The sequence below is a fragment of the Nymphaea colorata genome, chromosome 8 (genome assembly GCF_008831285.2).
Source record: "Nymphaea colorata isolate Beijing-Zhang1983 chromosome 8, ASM883128v2, whole genome shotgun sequence".
Classification (NCBI taxonomy): domain Eukaryota; kingdom Viridiplantae; phylum Streptophyta; class Magnoliopsida; order Nymphaeales; family Nymphaeaceae; genus Nymphaea; species Nymphaea colorata.
In genome coordinates, this window is record NC_045145.1 from 13,407,198 (window position 1) to 13,421,169 (window position 13,972).

General features: G+C 44.0%; 2 protein-coding genes and 1 pseudogene across 2 annotated transcripts; all 3 read right to left on the reverse strand.

Moving 5' to 3' along the window:
- Positions 1-1,507: 1,507 nt before the first annotated feature.
- LOC116259099 (pentatricopeptide repeat-containing protein At3g12770-like) lies at positions 1,508-4,838 on the reverse strand. The gene is made up of 2 exons (XM_031636740.2): positions 2,108-4,838; positions 1,508-2,008 (listed from the first exon to the last, which is right to left on the reverse strand). Exons 1-2 carry the CDS (start codon positions 3,963-3,965, stop codon positions 1,992-1,994), a joined length of 1,875 nt encoding a protein of 624 aa, XP_031492600.1. The 5' UTR covers positions 3,966-4,838; the 3' UTR covers positions 1,508-1,991.
- Positions 4,839-4,971: 133 nt separating this feature from the next.
- On the reverse strand, positions 4,972-7,904 carry LOC116259100 (thiol protease aleurain-like). Its single transcript, XM_031636741.2, has 8 exons — positions 7,564-7,904; positions 6,921-7,042; positions 6,731-6,843; positions 6,328-6,401; positions 5,973-6,237; positions 5,637-5,768; positions 5,341-5,476; positions 4,972-5,158 (listed from the first exon to the last, which is right to left on the reverse strand). The coding sequence occupies exons 1-8, from the start codon at positions 7,755-7,757 to the stop codon at positions 5,118-5,120; spliced, it is 1,077 nt and encodes a 358-aa protein (XP_031492601.1). The 5' UTR covers positions 7,758-7,904; the 3' UTR covers positions 4,972-5,117.
- Positions 7,905-13,178: 5,274 nt separating this feature from the next.
- LOC116259102 (60S ribosomal protein L27a-3-like) lies at positions 13,179-13,942 on the reverse strand (annotated as a pseudogene).
- Between the last annotated feature and the right edge of the window lie 30 nt (positions 13,943-13,972).

Below are 13,972 nucleotides of genomic sequence, written 5' to 3' on the forward strand. Positions count from 1 at the left end.
CACGCTTTCCCAACCGACCACGTGCTTTGCCCGGGGATTAGGAGGAGGGCCCACGTTCCGGCGACTCCCAGGTCACCCCGGACCGACCGGCAGCTCGCGTGGCCTGGCTTCTCTGAACTTAGCGTGGACTAGCACACCGCGATCGCCCACTTTAGCATATTGTATTGTATAGAGAGTATAAAAAGGTCATCAACTTCAATTGTTGCGGGAGATGAGTTCATTTCCCATGCCACGCCTCTTCAAGCTCGGACGGCACCACCGACAGATAAGAAGCCTCATATATTAATGTAGCTTCGTTTCTTCCTCTCCCACGGTAGACTTGTATTCTCAACAAGAAGTTGAATACAGAACTATTTGCTTTTGGTACAACAGTTATCTAAATTCAAAAGGCAACATGAGCTCTTGCTTGCTTTGACATCCATGCACGATCAGAAAACCGTACAAGTACCAACCCCAAATATGATCTTTCCTGCAAACACGGGACATGGTATCTTGAAATCTTCCTCGTGGGACTGATGGACAGAGTTGGCGTGGAAACGGAAGTTTGGCAGACTCCCAATGGAAGCAAGTAAGTAAATGGACGGTGCATGCAGAAAAGTTGAAATACGGATCGAAAAGTCGGGCCTGCGGAGAAAGCTTTTAAGTTTCCCCGATGACAATTGACATATGGCCCCACGGTTCTCGTCCGTCAATCACCCAATTGCGTGCACCCGCACCTCCCCCATGGCAGCCCGCCATCATCACGCATCGAAGGTTACGTATCCAACTTGAAGAAGGATTTCTTCCCCTCCCCTCCCCTGCCGTGCGGCCAGTCAAGACCACCTACTGGCTCGTTGCGGCACCCTCCTTCAACTTCAACGGACTCACCACGAACCCCCATTGAATGAGAGTTGGCTTGCTGTGGTAATGTTATTTCTTCCAGCCTCTCTCTCTCTCTCTCTCTCTCTCTCTCAATGATGTGCCCCTAATCGAGAGAGAGAATGCGAACACGCATGTTTCAGATGTTTCCTTCTTTTTCCAGGCAGTCAGTGAAGAAAAGTTCTTCACCATGAGAAGAACATTATGTTTCTCACGGATTGGCACTTGGCATTTGGTTCGGAGCAGCCGAACTTCGGTTCGGTAGCGTGTCTGTGCGTCGATGCAGTGGATTTAACCGACTCAGTGGTTCAATTTGCGTTCCGACTTATGTCAACAAAGGGAGATCTAGAGCGAGAAAGAAGGGGAGGGAGCAGTCAGAAGGCGTGTCTGAAGTCTTCGGTACATGTTTTGGATTCGTGGTCACTCATGAGAAGAAGATTCAACCAATTACCAACCGCTTGTTAGTCCAGTGCACAACCTTGTCTAAACTGGCTGGAACAAACTGCTTGATTGGTCAACTTCCACCCCTGCAGAAACCTTTCGCCGGCATACTTTTTCCACTTTTACGGCGACAAATGTGGAACTCCGCTCGATCATAGGTACCACCAGCTCCTGCTCAGGTCCAACGAGTGCTTAAAGCAACGATACATAAGAAAAGGGACATGATCACCACTGCGTTCATTATATCCAAGATTAACCTTAGGTACCACCAGCTCCTGCTCAGGTCCAACGAGTGCTTAAAGCAACGATACATAAGAAAAGGGACATGATCACCACTGCGTTCATTATATCCAAGATTAACCTTCACCACTCAAGATAATGGTTTTCTTTTTCTCAGGGTTGTCTAATTCGGTCTAGGTTGGGTTACTTAAGGTTCAACAAACCTATTTGCCAATCCCTGAATGCAAATTTCAGTCCTCCCCAAAAGACCTCAAGCCAGAATTGTTAAACATGAATGTTTCTGCAGAAGAGTAGCCGTACCATCTCGTGCACGTGTGAAACTTTGTTTGTAGGTGCACCGTTCTACCACATTGCAGCAAAGTAGCAGATTTCCAATAACGAAACGGTTCCCCATAAATCAAAATAGCAATATGAAAGGAGAGGCATCTAGAAAGAATCGTCCCAAGAACCCATTACATGTTCACGGTACCTGTCAGGCAAACCACAGCACCATGTTGATGGACAAATCAACAAGGGGAAATGATGCAATTACGTACTACTTGTTAGAGAGGGAGGATTTGCAACTTACACAACCGATCCAATGTCTCACAGATCCTCTGGTGTTCTGGGTGTGATTTGGAACCGACGAGAAATTCGTGAACAACACCATTGATACTGATCCAACTGCAGCCAGCCTCCTTGGCCACCCCGCTCTCCTTCATCCTCCTCCTCAATTCAAGGATCTCATTCCACTGTCCACCCGCCGCATACATGTTAGAGATCATCACATAACCCGCGGAGCTCAACGGATTGGAGATCCTAAGAGCTTCAGCAGCATCCATGGCCACATCCAACTGGGAGTGCATGTAGCAAGATCCAAGTAGAGCCCCCCACGCGTGACAAGTGGGCTCCATAGGCATTCCCTTCATAACCTTCAGCGCTTCCTCTATTCGACCGGCACGCCCCAGTAGATCTACAAGGCACGTATAGTGCTGGAGCTTTCGCGGGACATGGTACTCCTCATCCATTGCCGTGAAATATGAAAGCCCCTCCTCAACCATACCCGCATGGGTGCACGCACATAAAACTGCTAGCAACGACACGTCGTTGGGGCGCACGCCTGCCGACTGCATTTGGGAAAAGAGCGCTAATGCATCCTTCCCCTGCCCATGGATGGCTCGTCCCATTATCATTGCGTTATAGGCAACCGCATCCCGCTTCTTCATCTTCTCGAACGCACTGTACGCCTCATTCAAGCTTCCGCACTTCACGTACATGTCTATCAGTGCCGTGGCAAGAATGGAATTGGACTCCAGGATCCCTTTTGGTCCAGTCACCAAAATGCACTCATGAACCGACCTTCCCATCTCCAGTGCACCAACTTTGGCACAAGCTGAGAGGACGGCGACCATGGTAATATGGTTAGGAGTCACGCTCATCCCGCCAAACAATGCTAAAGCCTCTGCAGGGTACCCGCTCTGCAGATAGCCCGTAATCATGACGTTCCATGACACTAGAGTTCTCCGATGCATGTTATCAAAAATCCTGCGCGCACCTTCAATATCTGCGCATTTAGCAAACAGGTAAACTAATGGTGTATCCGTGTGATTGCGGCAGTGAGTTCCAGCAACTTGCAGAAACCTCCTCCTCCACTTATCAGCCCCATCTGACGACAGACTCGAGCAAGCAGAAAGTACGCTAACCATGGTATCATCGTTTGGCACCACTTCTCGCCCTTCAACCATGCCCAGGAAGAGAGACAGTGCTTCTTCTGAGCGATCCGATTGAGCATAGGCGGATATCAGCAACGTCCAAGTGGTGACATTTCTGCGACGCATTTCATCGAACATTTGGCGCGCAGCTGCCACGTCACCGCCAGCATAAGCAGCAAGCAGAGCAGTCTGCACGAAGACGTCCTCCCGAAAAGCCGATTTGAGTACATGGCTATGAATCTGCCCGGTGTACTTGATTGAAGACGCGGCCGAAAAGGCCTTGAGTAAGAAGACGAAGGTGAAGTCATTAGGAGAGAGTGACCGACGACAGAGGAGTCTATAGAGAGAGAAGCAATGGCCCGCGAGACCCTTCTGCGAGACGACTCTAATAATGGCATTGAAGGGGAAGACGTTGGGGTGGCGGAGTTGGTGGAAATGGCGGAGGGCAGAGTCGACATCGGCAGACAGGGCGAGGTGACCGATGAGACGGGTCGCGACGAGGTGGTCCTCGAGGAGGCCGCAGGTGAAGACGCGAGCATGGATCTGCCGAAGTTGGTCCGAAGAGAGACGCCCGCACTGCAGAAGTAGAGAGAGACGAGTGTGGTGCGCAGCCGGTAAAGCGTCGACGAGGACAGGAGAAGTAGAAGAAGAAATGGAGGAGGACAGACGCAGGAAGAAGAAAATGGACCAATGATGGAAGCGCGTAGGGCGGGTAGCGCGAGTACTGCAAATCATGCTACGCGCAAAGTCCCGCGAGCTATGGCCCAAGTAGAACGTTCAATGCGGGAGTTTTACAACGGCACTTTCACGTCCATCATTTTCTTGTGGAATAGATTCTACCGCTTCCATTTGTGGTTCGTCTGCAACTGCTCACATAACAGTATCAGGTTCAGTTTCAGTGCTGAAATTCAGAAGCCAGGTTCAAATAAATCTCAATAAAGCCTTGAATTCAGTTCGGCTTTCCCTTGTTTCCTTCTTGCATGGGTAGGCTGGGCAGATCTCTGCTAGATCATGCCAATGAAGGCGCATTCCCAGTATTGCACTCTCTTCCTTTCCTTGAATGCCTTGGACACCATAGAGAACAAGGGCAGTTCCCAAACCGCCCAAAGGTACAGAACGTCTTACCATCCTAAGCAGCAGCTTCCCATTCCCATTCGCACAACCAAAATGACAATTGCCATATGGATGCTTTAAAATAGTGCGCCATCGTTGCCATTAGAAGCCTGGCACTAAATAAAAACAATTCCTGTCTCCTGTTACAATATTGCATTCGTCGTCCATTAGAGGAACCCTTCAGCCTTCTTCATATGACGGTCAATCAAATTCTAAACAGGAAGTAATCATTTTCCAAGTAGATCATACAATGCGCCTTGCAGCAACCTCTAAATAGGTAACCAAATACCCTCGACTAACTCCCGATGAGTGTTCACCCTGAAGAGATGGAAGCAGATTAAATTATATGGACTAGCAAACCAGGTAAATGCAGATGCAGGGACAAATACGGGTCTAAGCCGCCAATTATATTTGAGCGAAAGCAGCCAAGCGTAAGTGGATTACATCACTTAAGTCAGTTCCTTTAAGTGGATTAGATCACACAAGATAGTTTTTTGAACTTCTGGAACGAGAATCATCGATTTCAAATAGGGGCACAAGAGAAGGCCTCCACCAACCATCTTATCCACGGAATCGCCTTATTTAATTATCAAATTTCTACGGTTTCTGTATAAGCCTACAAGTCGCATACACATAATAATAGATGGCCAAGCAATCCATAGACAATAATGTAGCACAGAGTTCAACACTCCACCCCATTAAGGATTACAATTTCTTGCAAATCGGAGCAAATTCTGATTGCATTCAAACAGCTTCCCCTCCACTTTCTCAAATTTACACGTCAACAATAGGGTAAGAAGCACATGTTGCTATACCTGCACCAAAAAAAATCATCGGGTTAGAAGACAACACAAAATGATCTGCAGTTGTGTGGATCTGTAGTTGTATGACAACACAAAATGATCTGCAGTTGTGTGGATCTGTAGTTGTATGTGCCTGTGCTTGCGCACATGTCTATGTGTATGTGTGTGTGTGAGTGAGAGAGAGATAGACTCACCACACATGTTCTTTCCTAATTCCATCTTGAAGTAACCATCAACTCCCCAATCTTTTCCCCAAGAATTCTTGATAAGCCAGTATGGAGTTCCATGCTTCTCTCCATAGCCAACAGCTAAAACGGCGTGATTCACATCCTGCGATCGAGGTTGCAAATATTGGTAAGTAGGGATTGATGCACATATATAACAAAAACATAAGCCACATTAAAGTATTTACAGGCTATATGCTGCTGCACAGGAACAAGTTGCTTGCTAGATTAACACACATCAAACAACAGGACTACTGGGAATTTACCATGGGGCTGCTACCACAAGTGGTGCTGGTGTAGACGCCTCCTTTGTAGAATCGGAAACCACTAACCACCTCAAATGCAACACTAACAGGGCGAACAACCCCAACTGCATGCTTCAATTCATCTTCCGCACCCTGATAAACCAAATTAAGTTTGAAATAGAATTATTAATTCCCATAACCTAACTAGGAAATACGATTCTACATAACTGATAAACGAACTTCATGTTAGAGAATAAACAACGATTCAGGGTCGTGAAAAAAGACTTGATTTAGATGCGCTTGTGACGTCCCATGAACATAGAAATAACAGTCAGACAGGGATAGCGAACATATTACCTGAGTAATGTTAACAGAGTTGGCAACCTTTACCCCCACATCGTTTGCTGAAAACTTACAGTGGCCATCAACCCCAGTATAAGGATAAGATTCTTCCGTGTCGAGGCCACCGTTGTACTTAATGTACTGGAATGCTTGAGAAGGTAGCCCTCCGTGGCAACCAAAGTTATTGAAAGCCTGTGCACAGTCAACAAGCTGCTGTTCTGACAGAGAAACATTCTTCCCTGTGGCTTGTGCATAAGCTGCTTCAAGAGCTCCTGTAGTGCTGCAATTAATTTATCAATTAAATTAGTCACCACTCGAGCTTCGTTTCTCAAAACGAGGATATATTCGAGTATAATGATTAAATGGTTACCTAAACGTCCAACAGGAACCACAGTGGCCTTGATTTTTCACGGGGCTGACTATACCACTCTTCCTCCAATCCCTCTGTAACAAATGGTAAAAGTAATTACTGGAGAAGAGGAAAGCAGAACGGTCCAAGAACTCATTCATAACGAGCCAACATAGTATCCAGTGTCCGCTGGTTCTTTGTGCATAACAACAAGAAAAATAACCTTAATATGGTGCTAACGATTTAATAGCTATCTTTGTGGGTCAGCGTTCCACTCCTTCAGCGTAAAGTTGTGCATAAAGCAGGAGAAGAGACAAATCATTCTTTTGACCTTTTCTCTCTTTCTCAATGGTTTTTATGTTTCATTTTCTTCTTCGACACATAGATACCAAGAATGAAAAAAAGAAAAGGATATCATGTATACCGATTCAGGGAGTATGGCATCTGTGAGTTTATGAGTGCCTTTGGTGGCAGAACAGTTTTGTGATGCTCCCAAATGGCGAGTCTTGAATTCCTCCCAACTCAAATCAGCAAATTCTGCAGGGAACGGAGCTTGAAATTGATTGCATAAGAAGCAGAGATAGGAGAAGGGAAAGCAAGGAGAAGTCAATTACGGTTGACTTGGAGAGTGTAAGGGAGGCCCTTCTTGTTGGTTGAGTGGATGAGCTCGAAGTTCTCTGTGAAAACAGCAAATCGATGGAAGATTTCCTTCGTGGAAGCATACCGTTTTCCGTATCTTCAAAACGCGATTCAAATTCAGTGACAATAGTACTATATAATTCAGAACCTCACCAATCACACAATCACAGACATAAAGGGGCACGAGAGAGAGAGAGAGAGAGAGAGAGAGAGAGAAGAAGAAGAAGAAGAAGTACCAACAAAGCCAACAACCGTTGAACATAAAGACCGACTCCCCAAAAAAAACGGGTGCAAGCAACATGAAAAGGGTAAGCTTAAGCTATCGATCAAATAAAGGACGCGGTTATTTCGTAAAACTCCAAAAATCTTTCTCAATTCTTTGTCAATCTCGAACAACCTTTTCATACAATTTCTGCTCGGTGCTCGAATCCGAAGAGCAGAAAGCCACTCCAAGTATGATGGACCGACTACTGAGGGGAAGAAAGATTGTCTTTCCTATGTAATCGTAGCGTTCTCTAAAAAACTGCTGATCTAGAAAAGAAAAGAACCCGAACTCCCTCACCTGAAAAAGGATAAAGATAAAGGAACCAGAAAGAGAATCAAAAGCGACGGATTCACCTGTGCGCGAAACGGGCGAACTCGATGGCGTGGCGACTATGGCCTAAGATGGGCAGCAAGTGAGCGTCGAGATCGTGGAGCTTGTCGGTGACCATGTGAATATGGGTCTCAGCATCGTCCACAAGCGATCTGGCACTCGCCGAAGCCAGGAGGAGGGCGAAGAAAAGCATAGAGGCTATGCTGCAGCGAACCATGATGATGGGGGTGGCCTTCACTTCAGGGGTTCGCTGCTACCAACTACCTGGGGAAAGTGAGAAGGTGGATCGACCACGGTCCTCGCCCGCTACCCCCTATTTATCGGTGCCAAGACACTCCCTTGCGTGTCTTTAGGCTGCACGCCCCAGCGTAAATCCGTCCCTGCACTCGATCATGCGGCGGAGGAATCTGTCTAGCTGGCCCACAAGTACTGGGGCGTCCATCTAACCTTACCGAACAAGAACAAAATGAGAATCTGAACCTGGTTATATGAACAAAATACGTTCCAAACACTAGTTTTCTTTGGTTCCCAATCCCACCCAGTGGCTGTCTGTCCCAATGTCGTGTTGAATGACGTTCAGGTCTTGGCAACCATCGAAAACGTTTTATGCAACTGACGTGGGATCTCCAGTAAGGAGCGGCGCAACCAGAGTGGTTAGTGGTGACGGTGCCGTCGGAATTGGTTGGTTCTCTTCTCTTCTCTTCTTACGGCGTGATCTTGCATTTGGATACCAAAACAAAAGCCGATGCAACATAAAGATATGGGCAGTAAAAGTGCAAAGGAACAAGACTCCTGACACGAAAGAGAAACCTAACAGCTAATGGACAGTTTGGGAGCCTTTCGGTGCATATGAAAGTTAAAACAGACTACCCCCTGCTGGCTGGTTGCACCAAAATGAATTAAAATTAAAATTATGTTGGCGGAATTAATGGTTTCTTGTGCGCTTTATCTTAAGGATCTATTTTAGCACATCTTGATAATTAGGAAAAATGAAAGAATTAATTTGCCCAAACTCATACCTTATTTATTAGCTCAATCCACCCACAAGTTTTTTTTTTTTTTTTTTTTTTTTTTTTTTTTTTTTTTGTGGCAGTAGCAAGTGCGAAGGAGGATGCAAGAATCTTCGTCATCATTTTATTTCTGTTCCAACCAATTAAGACCGCTTTCGCCCAATGCAAGGCATTGTCGCTGATGTCATTCCCTTGGGGTGGACCCCTGTTGCTTGCTAATTGCAACTTCTTTCGGGTCTTCGAACCCCCGATGCGCTTTTGCGGCACGGAATCTAGTTGAATATATGCGAAACACAAAGTAAATTTTCACCAAATGACAAATGCTATTTAGATATTTCTCTGTAATATATATATGTATATACCCACGGATTCAAAAAATGATTTAATTGACTGAAAGTTTGAGCATCTGAAAATATCTCCAAAGTTTAGAGTGTTGAAATACTGTCGAAGAAAGGCATGAGGTTTCAAAGTAATTTTGATTAAAAATTGGAACTCTATTTCCTTTGATGCTTGAATCTTCGTTAGGTCTTGGCGTATTCCTCAAAACACCCCGGGGAGATAGATCGATCCTAAAAAAATCGTTGTCAGAAAGGTGTTGATTTCCAGGTTCTACCCAGGCAGGCAGGCATTAGTTCTTCAGTTAAAAAAGAAAAAAAAAAAACAACCACTTCGGCCCTTCCAATAGAAGAAACCTTTGCACTGTTGCTTTGATTATCAACTACTTGAGCATGCAAAATTCCCGATATCTTTTCAAAGCTCGAGGCCACCCACCTGGTGAGGAGGTGTTTGGATGCGACATCTACGGTTGCAGAGAGCCGAGCACCTTTACCAGCGCAGCACGGAACTAGCTAGTGCCATGCGTCATGGAAAACTCTCCAGGACTTAACTCAGAGTGATTTTTTGGTGCGGAGAGAATCCTGTTAAACGCAATATATATGTGCAACTATATTAATTGTGAACTAAAAATTGGATAGAAGTAAAGGAAAAGTAGAAGATAGTGTTGGACAATAATAGAAAATTAACCGACGATCTGACATTTGAAGGAGAGGGGTCCACGGTTTGTCCATATTAGCTAGAATGAATGAATGAAGATGATGCGAGCGAGAGAGAGAGAGCCTTGTGTTGTGGGCTTCGCACTAAAATCAACACCATCCCAGAGATGAGCGGCTGAACCAAATCTTCGGAGAAAGGGAGAGAGAGGGAAATGGGTACAACTTAAGATGTGACATCAGGATGGAATCGTGTGTCTCCAGCAGCATCACTCATATATCGTCGAATCTCTTAGCAGGAATGGGCTCATCAACCACCAATTCTATCCTTTCTCATCTCCTTATGAGTCAGGGACTCCCAAGAGAAAATATCTATCTATCTATCTATCTATCTATCTAGCGAGAGAGAGAGAGAGATTATGATGCCAACCTTGTAAGATGCAATTAGCTAAACACTTGAATTTCTTTTCAACAATGAACCTGAAGATCCCACAACACTCCGCCCAGCATTCAATGGATCAGCTAAGCTGGTCTGAGCTCAGAATGACCCTGAGCTCTTTAACCTGCAGCCAGGGTCATGCTAATTCTATATTCAAATGTTACAGGTTTTCTGTCGTCTCGTTTTAGTAACTTGGCTGATCAGGGAAGCAAAATTTCTTATGCGTCGTTTGCCAAACAGAACACGATCTGCCATATTATTTAGGGCAAATTCTTGGACATGTAGTTCTAGTGTTTTATGAATCTACTCCAATCTTTAAAATAGACTAACTTACAAAATGTTTCAACTGCCAAACGACCCCTTAATAGTCAACTAATTCCAATCTGGCGATCATCACAGACCATGTTACTAATTAAGGACAGCTTCAATAATTAGAGACCATGTTACTAATTAAGGACAGCTTCAATAATTAGTTATAGTGCCTATATTGACCTTGATATCATATATGATTAAATTGATGCACGACACCCATTGATATGCACCTTCTAAGTTCTAACCAGCAACCACAGTAGAAATACAAATTGACATAGCCATCAGTGACCAGATAAACCTAAAAAGAGGAGGCGAGGAAGAAAGAGGGCACATTTTGCCCTCTATTCTTTTACTTTTGGGAAACTTCCATTGCAGGCCTATATTTTGCTTATAACTTTTAAAGGACAAACCACTTCCTGCAATTTTCTTAATAAGATCCACTCTGTTCATTAAGACTATCAAACAATTATTTAAAACGCACTCACGTGCTGTTAACCTGTGAACCGAAATATATATTAGCTGAAATAATACAAATATCTTTTGCTTAGTGGTAAAGGGCAATATTGAATATAAAAAACCAGCTAATATCTTTTGCTTTCCGGGTTAACAGACGTTCATGGATGCCAGGCTCCTAGTTAACAGGTTTTATCGAAATTGCGACTCTAATGAAAAAAAAAACATACAAAATGGTCGCTTTCTTAAATTATTATGAAGAGGTAATACCCAAATACAGACTTGCCAAGCAGTCTTATTTCCTATGTTTCTTGTTTGTATTTAACAGGAGATCGATTCACTTGGAAGATCCAAATTGTCAATTGATGCTATATATCATAAGGTTCTGTCATATGCAGCTCCTCACCTTGTTGGTTATTCTTAAAATAAACTCTCCTTACGTTTCCTAAAGTTGCTGTCCTCTTTCATTCTGCCATCCATCCATTATCAGTTACCATCCAAAAGAATTGTTTAATTAATTAAGCAGCAAGAAAAGCCACTTAATCATATATTATAATGTAAAGAAAACCACTCCCTCTCAACAAACACACACACACATATATATTATGATATACCAAACCATGATGGGAATCATTTAGGCCATTGATTACAAAGAAATCAAATGAACAAGATTAGGCTGCAAAAATAGAAATCACTTTGTTTTTCTTAAGAGTCTATAAAAATGTAAACAGATTTGATGAAATTTGAAAAAAACATGTATGCGATGACAACTAACAGTACAATAATAATTTAGGCAATCAAGGTTTCTCAACGTCACAGAAAAGTTTCCCTAAGCTGAACCTGTAAATATTTTCAGCAAGCTATATTTAGTAAGTTGGATCCAAATGAGTTGAGAACTTAGAAATGAAATGGTACAAATGCAGTGAAAACAGCCGAACCCCAATAGCAGGAAGACCCATTTACAACGGAGTGATTACTAGTGTTTCTTCTCTGTTAGAAAATGCATTTGGGAGCTCTAAGTTCCAGGAAGATTTTATGAAATTCATTTTCGGTATATGCATGCATACACATAAGATATAAGTAAAATACAAAAGAATATCAATTCAAAATATAATATATGTGTATTTGTGTGCGTATGTAGGTATGTCGTGTGCATGCATGCATGTCTGTATGTATGTCTAGATATATTTAAACATGTATATGTGTGTGGCTGTGCACATATGTGTGCATTAACAAGGATGTTTTGTGTTAAATTGTAAACAATAGGTATTGTTTCAGGAGAAAATTCATGTATCTGCAGAAAATCATGTTCAGTTTGGTCAGTGGTACTATGGAATGAATGTATCCGTAGTGTGTTCATCCGGGTGCCTCGATTGAACAAAATGGTAACGCCTACATGATTGAACTCACGATGGAAGAGTTGGGCTACGACATGTCAATGATGAGAGTAATTGGATTCACCTTGCAGCCAATGAAAAAGGGGTTCCGAAGTTCCAATTTCAGATAAACCGCTGTGTTCGACCCTTCCCCCCTTCTGTGCAAAACGCGCAAGGTAAGAATATATTTGTACATTCTTGGTCGGTCTAAAGATGAGGGACATGACATTGCAAGAAGCAACATTGTCACAAAGTACTCGACGGCAAGCATACAAATATCAGGCGACCAGAAAGATGAATCCATTATCAGATGTGCAAATGAAAAGTGAGAAGCACTGAGACTGAAATGAGTTCGACAGAGACTATGAAGGGAAGTTTGTAACCGATTCTCATGGTGCCACTTGTTGTACAAGGAAAGCATATTCCAGTTTGGCCGAGGGGCTAATTTTCCAACTGAACTTGACAAAAATTGCAGCTTCCAGCATGTATATTAGGAAAATACAATCCTTGTTCAAATTCAATATCCTCTTCACTCCACAAAGTAATCGTTGAAGGGATGAAGGTGGTAATAGACTTGAGAAACAAGCTGAAAAGTAGAGGGGAGGACAGGAAATCGGTGCATGAGCTTATTACGGCCTCCAACTCTTAGACACATCCAGAAAGAATGATTTTATCCGTTGGTAAAACAAAGCAGGGTCAACAACACGGGGTGAAATTAAAAACAAGGGATCCATTGGCACCTCATATACATAGCTTCACCATAAATCAGATAAATGGAAAAAAATGAATGTCCTCAAGAACTCGATAGCATTATAGATAAAGATATTCTTTCTATTTCCGACTCTCCTCTGACAGGTTCCACCCGATGAGCTCAAAAGATGAACTTACCAACCGAGGTCCGAGGGATGCAGCCCATCTACAATAATGGATCTTTTGTGATGCCGTTTCCTGCAGCACCCTTGGTCAGATTGGCTTCAACCAAACAGATCATTTCCTGGTTAAGCATCGTTTTGAAAGCCAGCAACGCTAGAAAATTGCACCAGTAAATTGCGACAACAAAAGCAACACAAACAAGCACTAGTTCTATAGGATTAAACGAGTCGCAACAATCCTTCATCTCAATTTGATTAATAAGTAGAGCAGCAAAAGCACAAAATCGTCTCTCGGAAAAAGAAGGAGAAGAAATGAGAAACAAAAAGGACCTATAAACTAGATACTCATATCGAATGTCAAATGGATCCCCCATAACCAGCAACATCAAGCCGTCAAGAGGACCGCACCACCCGCACCCTTGATCTTCTTCTCAGCCAACTTGGACAGGAGCTTTGCCTTGACAAGCGATGAGGGAAGGTTTCCCTTGCCAAGCACCTTGAAGTACCCGAACTGGGTGACGTCAATGAGGGGGGCGTTGTCTGCCGACGCCTTCTCCTTCGCTTTCGCCGGGAGGAGCGACCACAGCTTGTCGATGTTGACTGTGGGGCAGTAGAACTTGTTCCTCAGCTTGTGAAAGTACCGCATACCCACCTTTCCCAAGTACCCAGGGTGGTACTTGTCGAAGAGGATCCGGTGGTGGTCGAGGCCACCAGCATAACCGCGACCACCGGGTTGCTTGCGGTGCTTTCGATACGTCAGTGACCGGTGCTAACATGATCTCTCTTCTTCCTGAACCTGGTGGTCATCTTCTCCGGCGGCTGGGGAGCGTGCGAGGGGTAGGAATCAAAGGGAGGAAGAGACGCTTAATAGGAAGAGAAGCTAGTGTTTGGAGAACGTCGAATCGCTTTTATAGGGAGATGGGCGGATCAAATTATGGGACAGATACGGTCTTACAATGGTTAGACGGATAAGAACTCGGT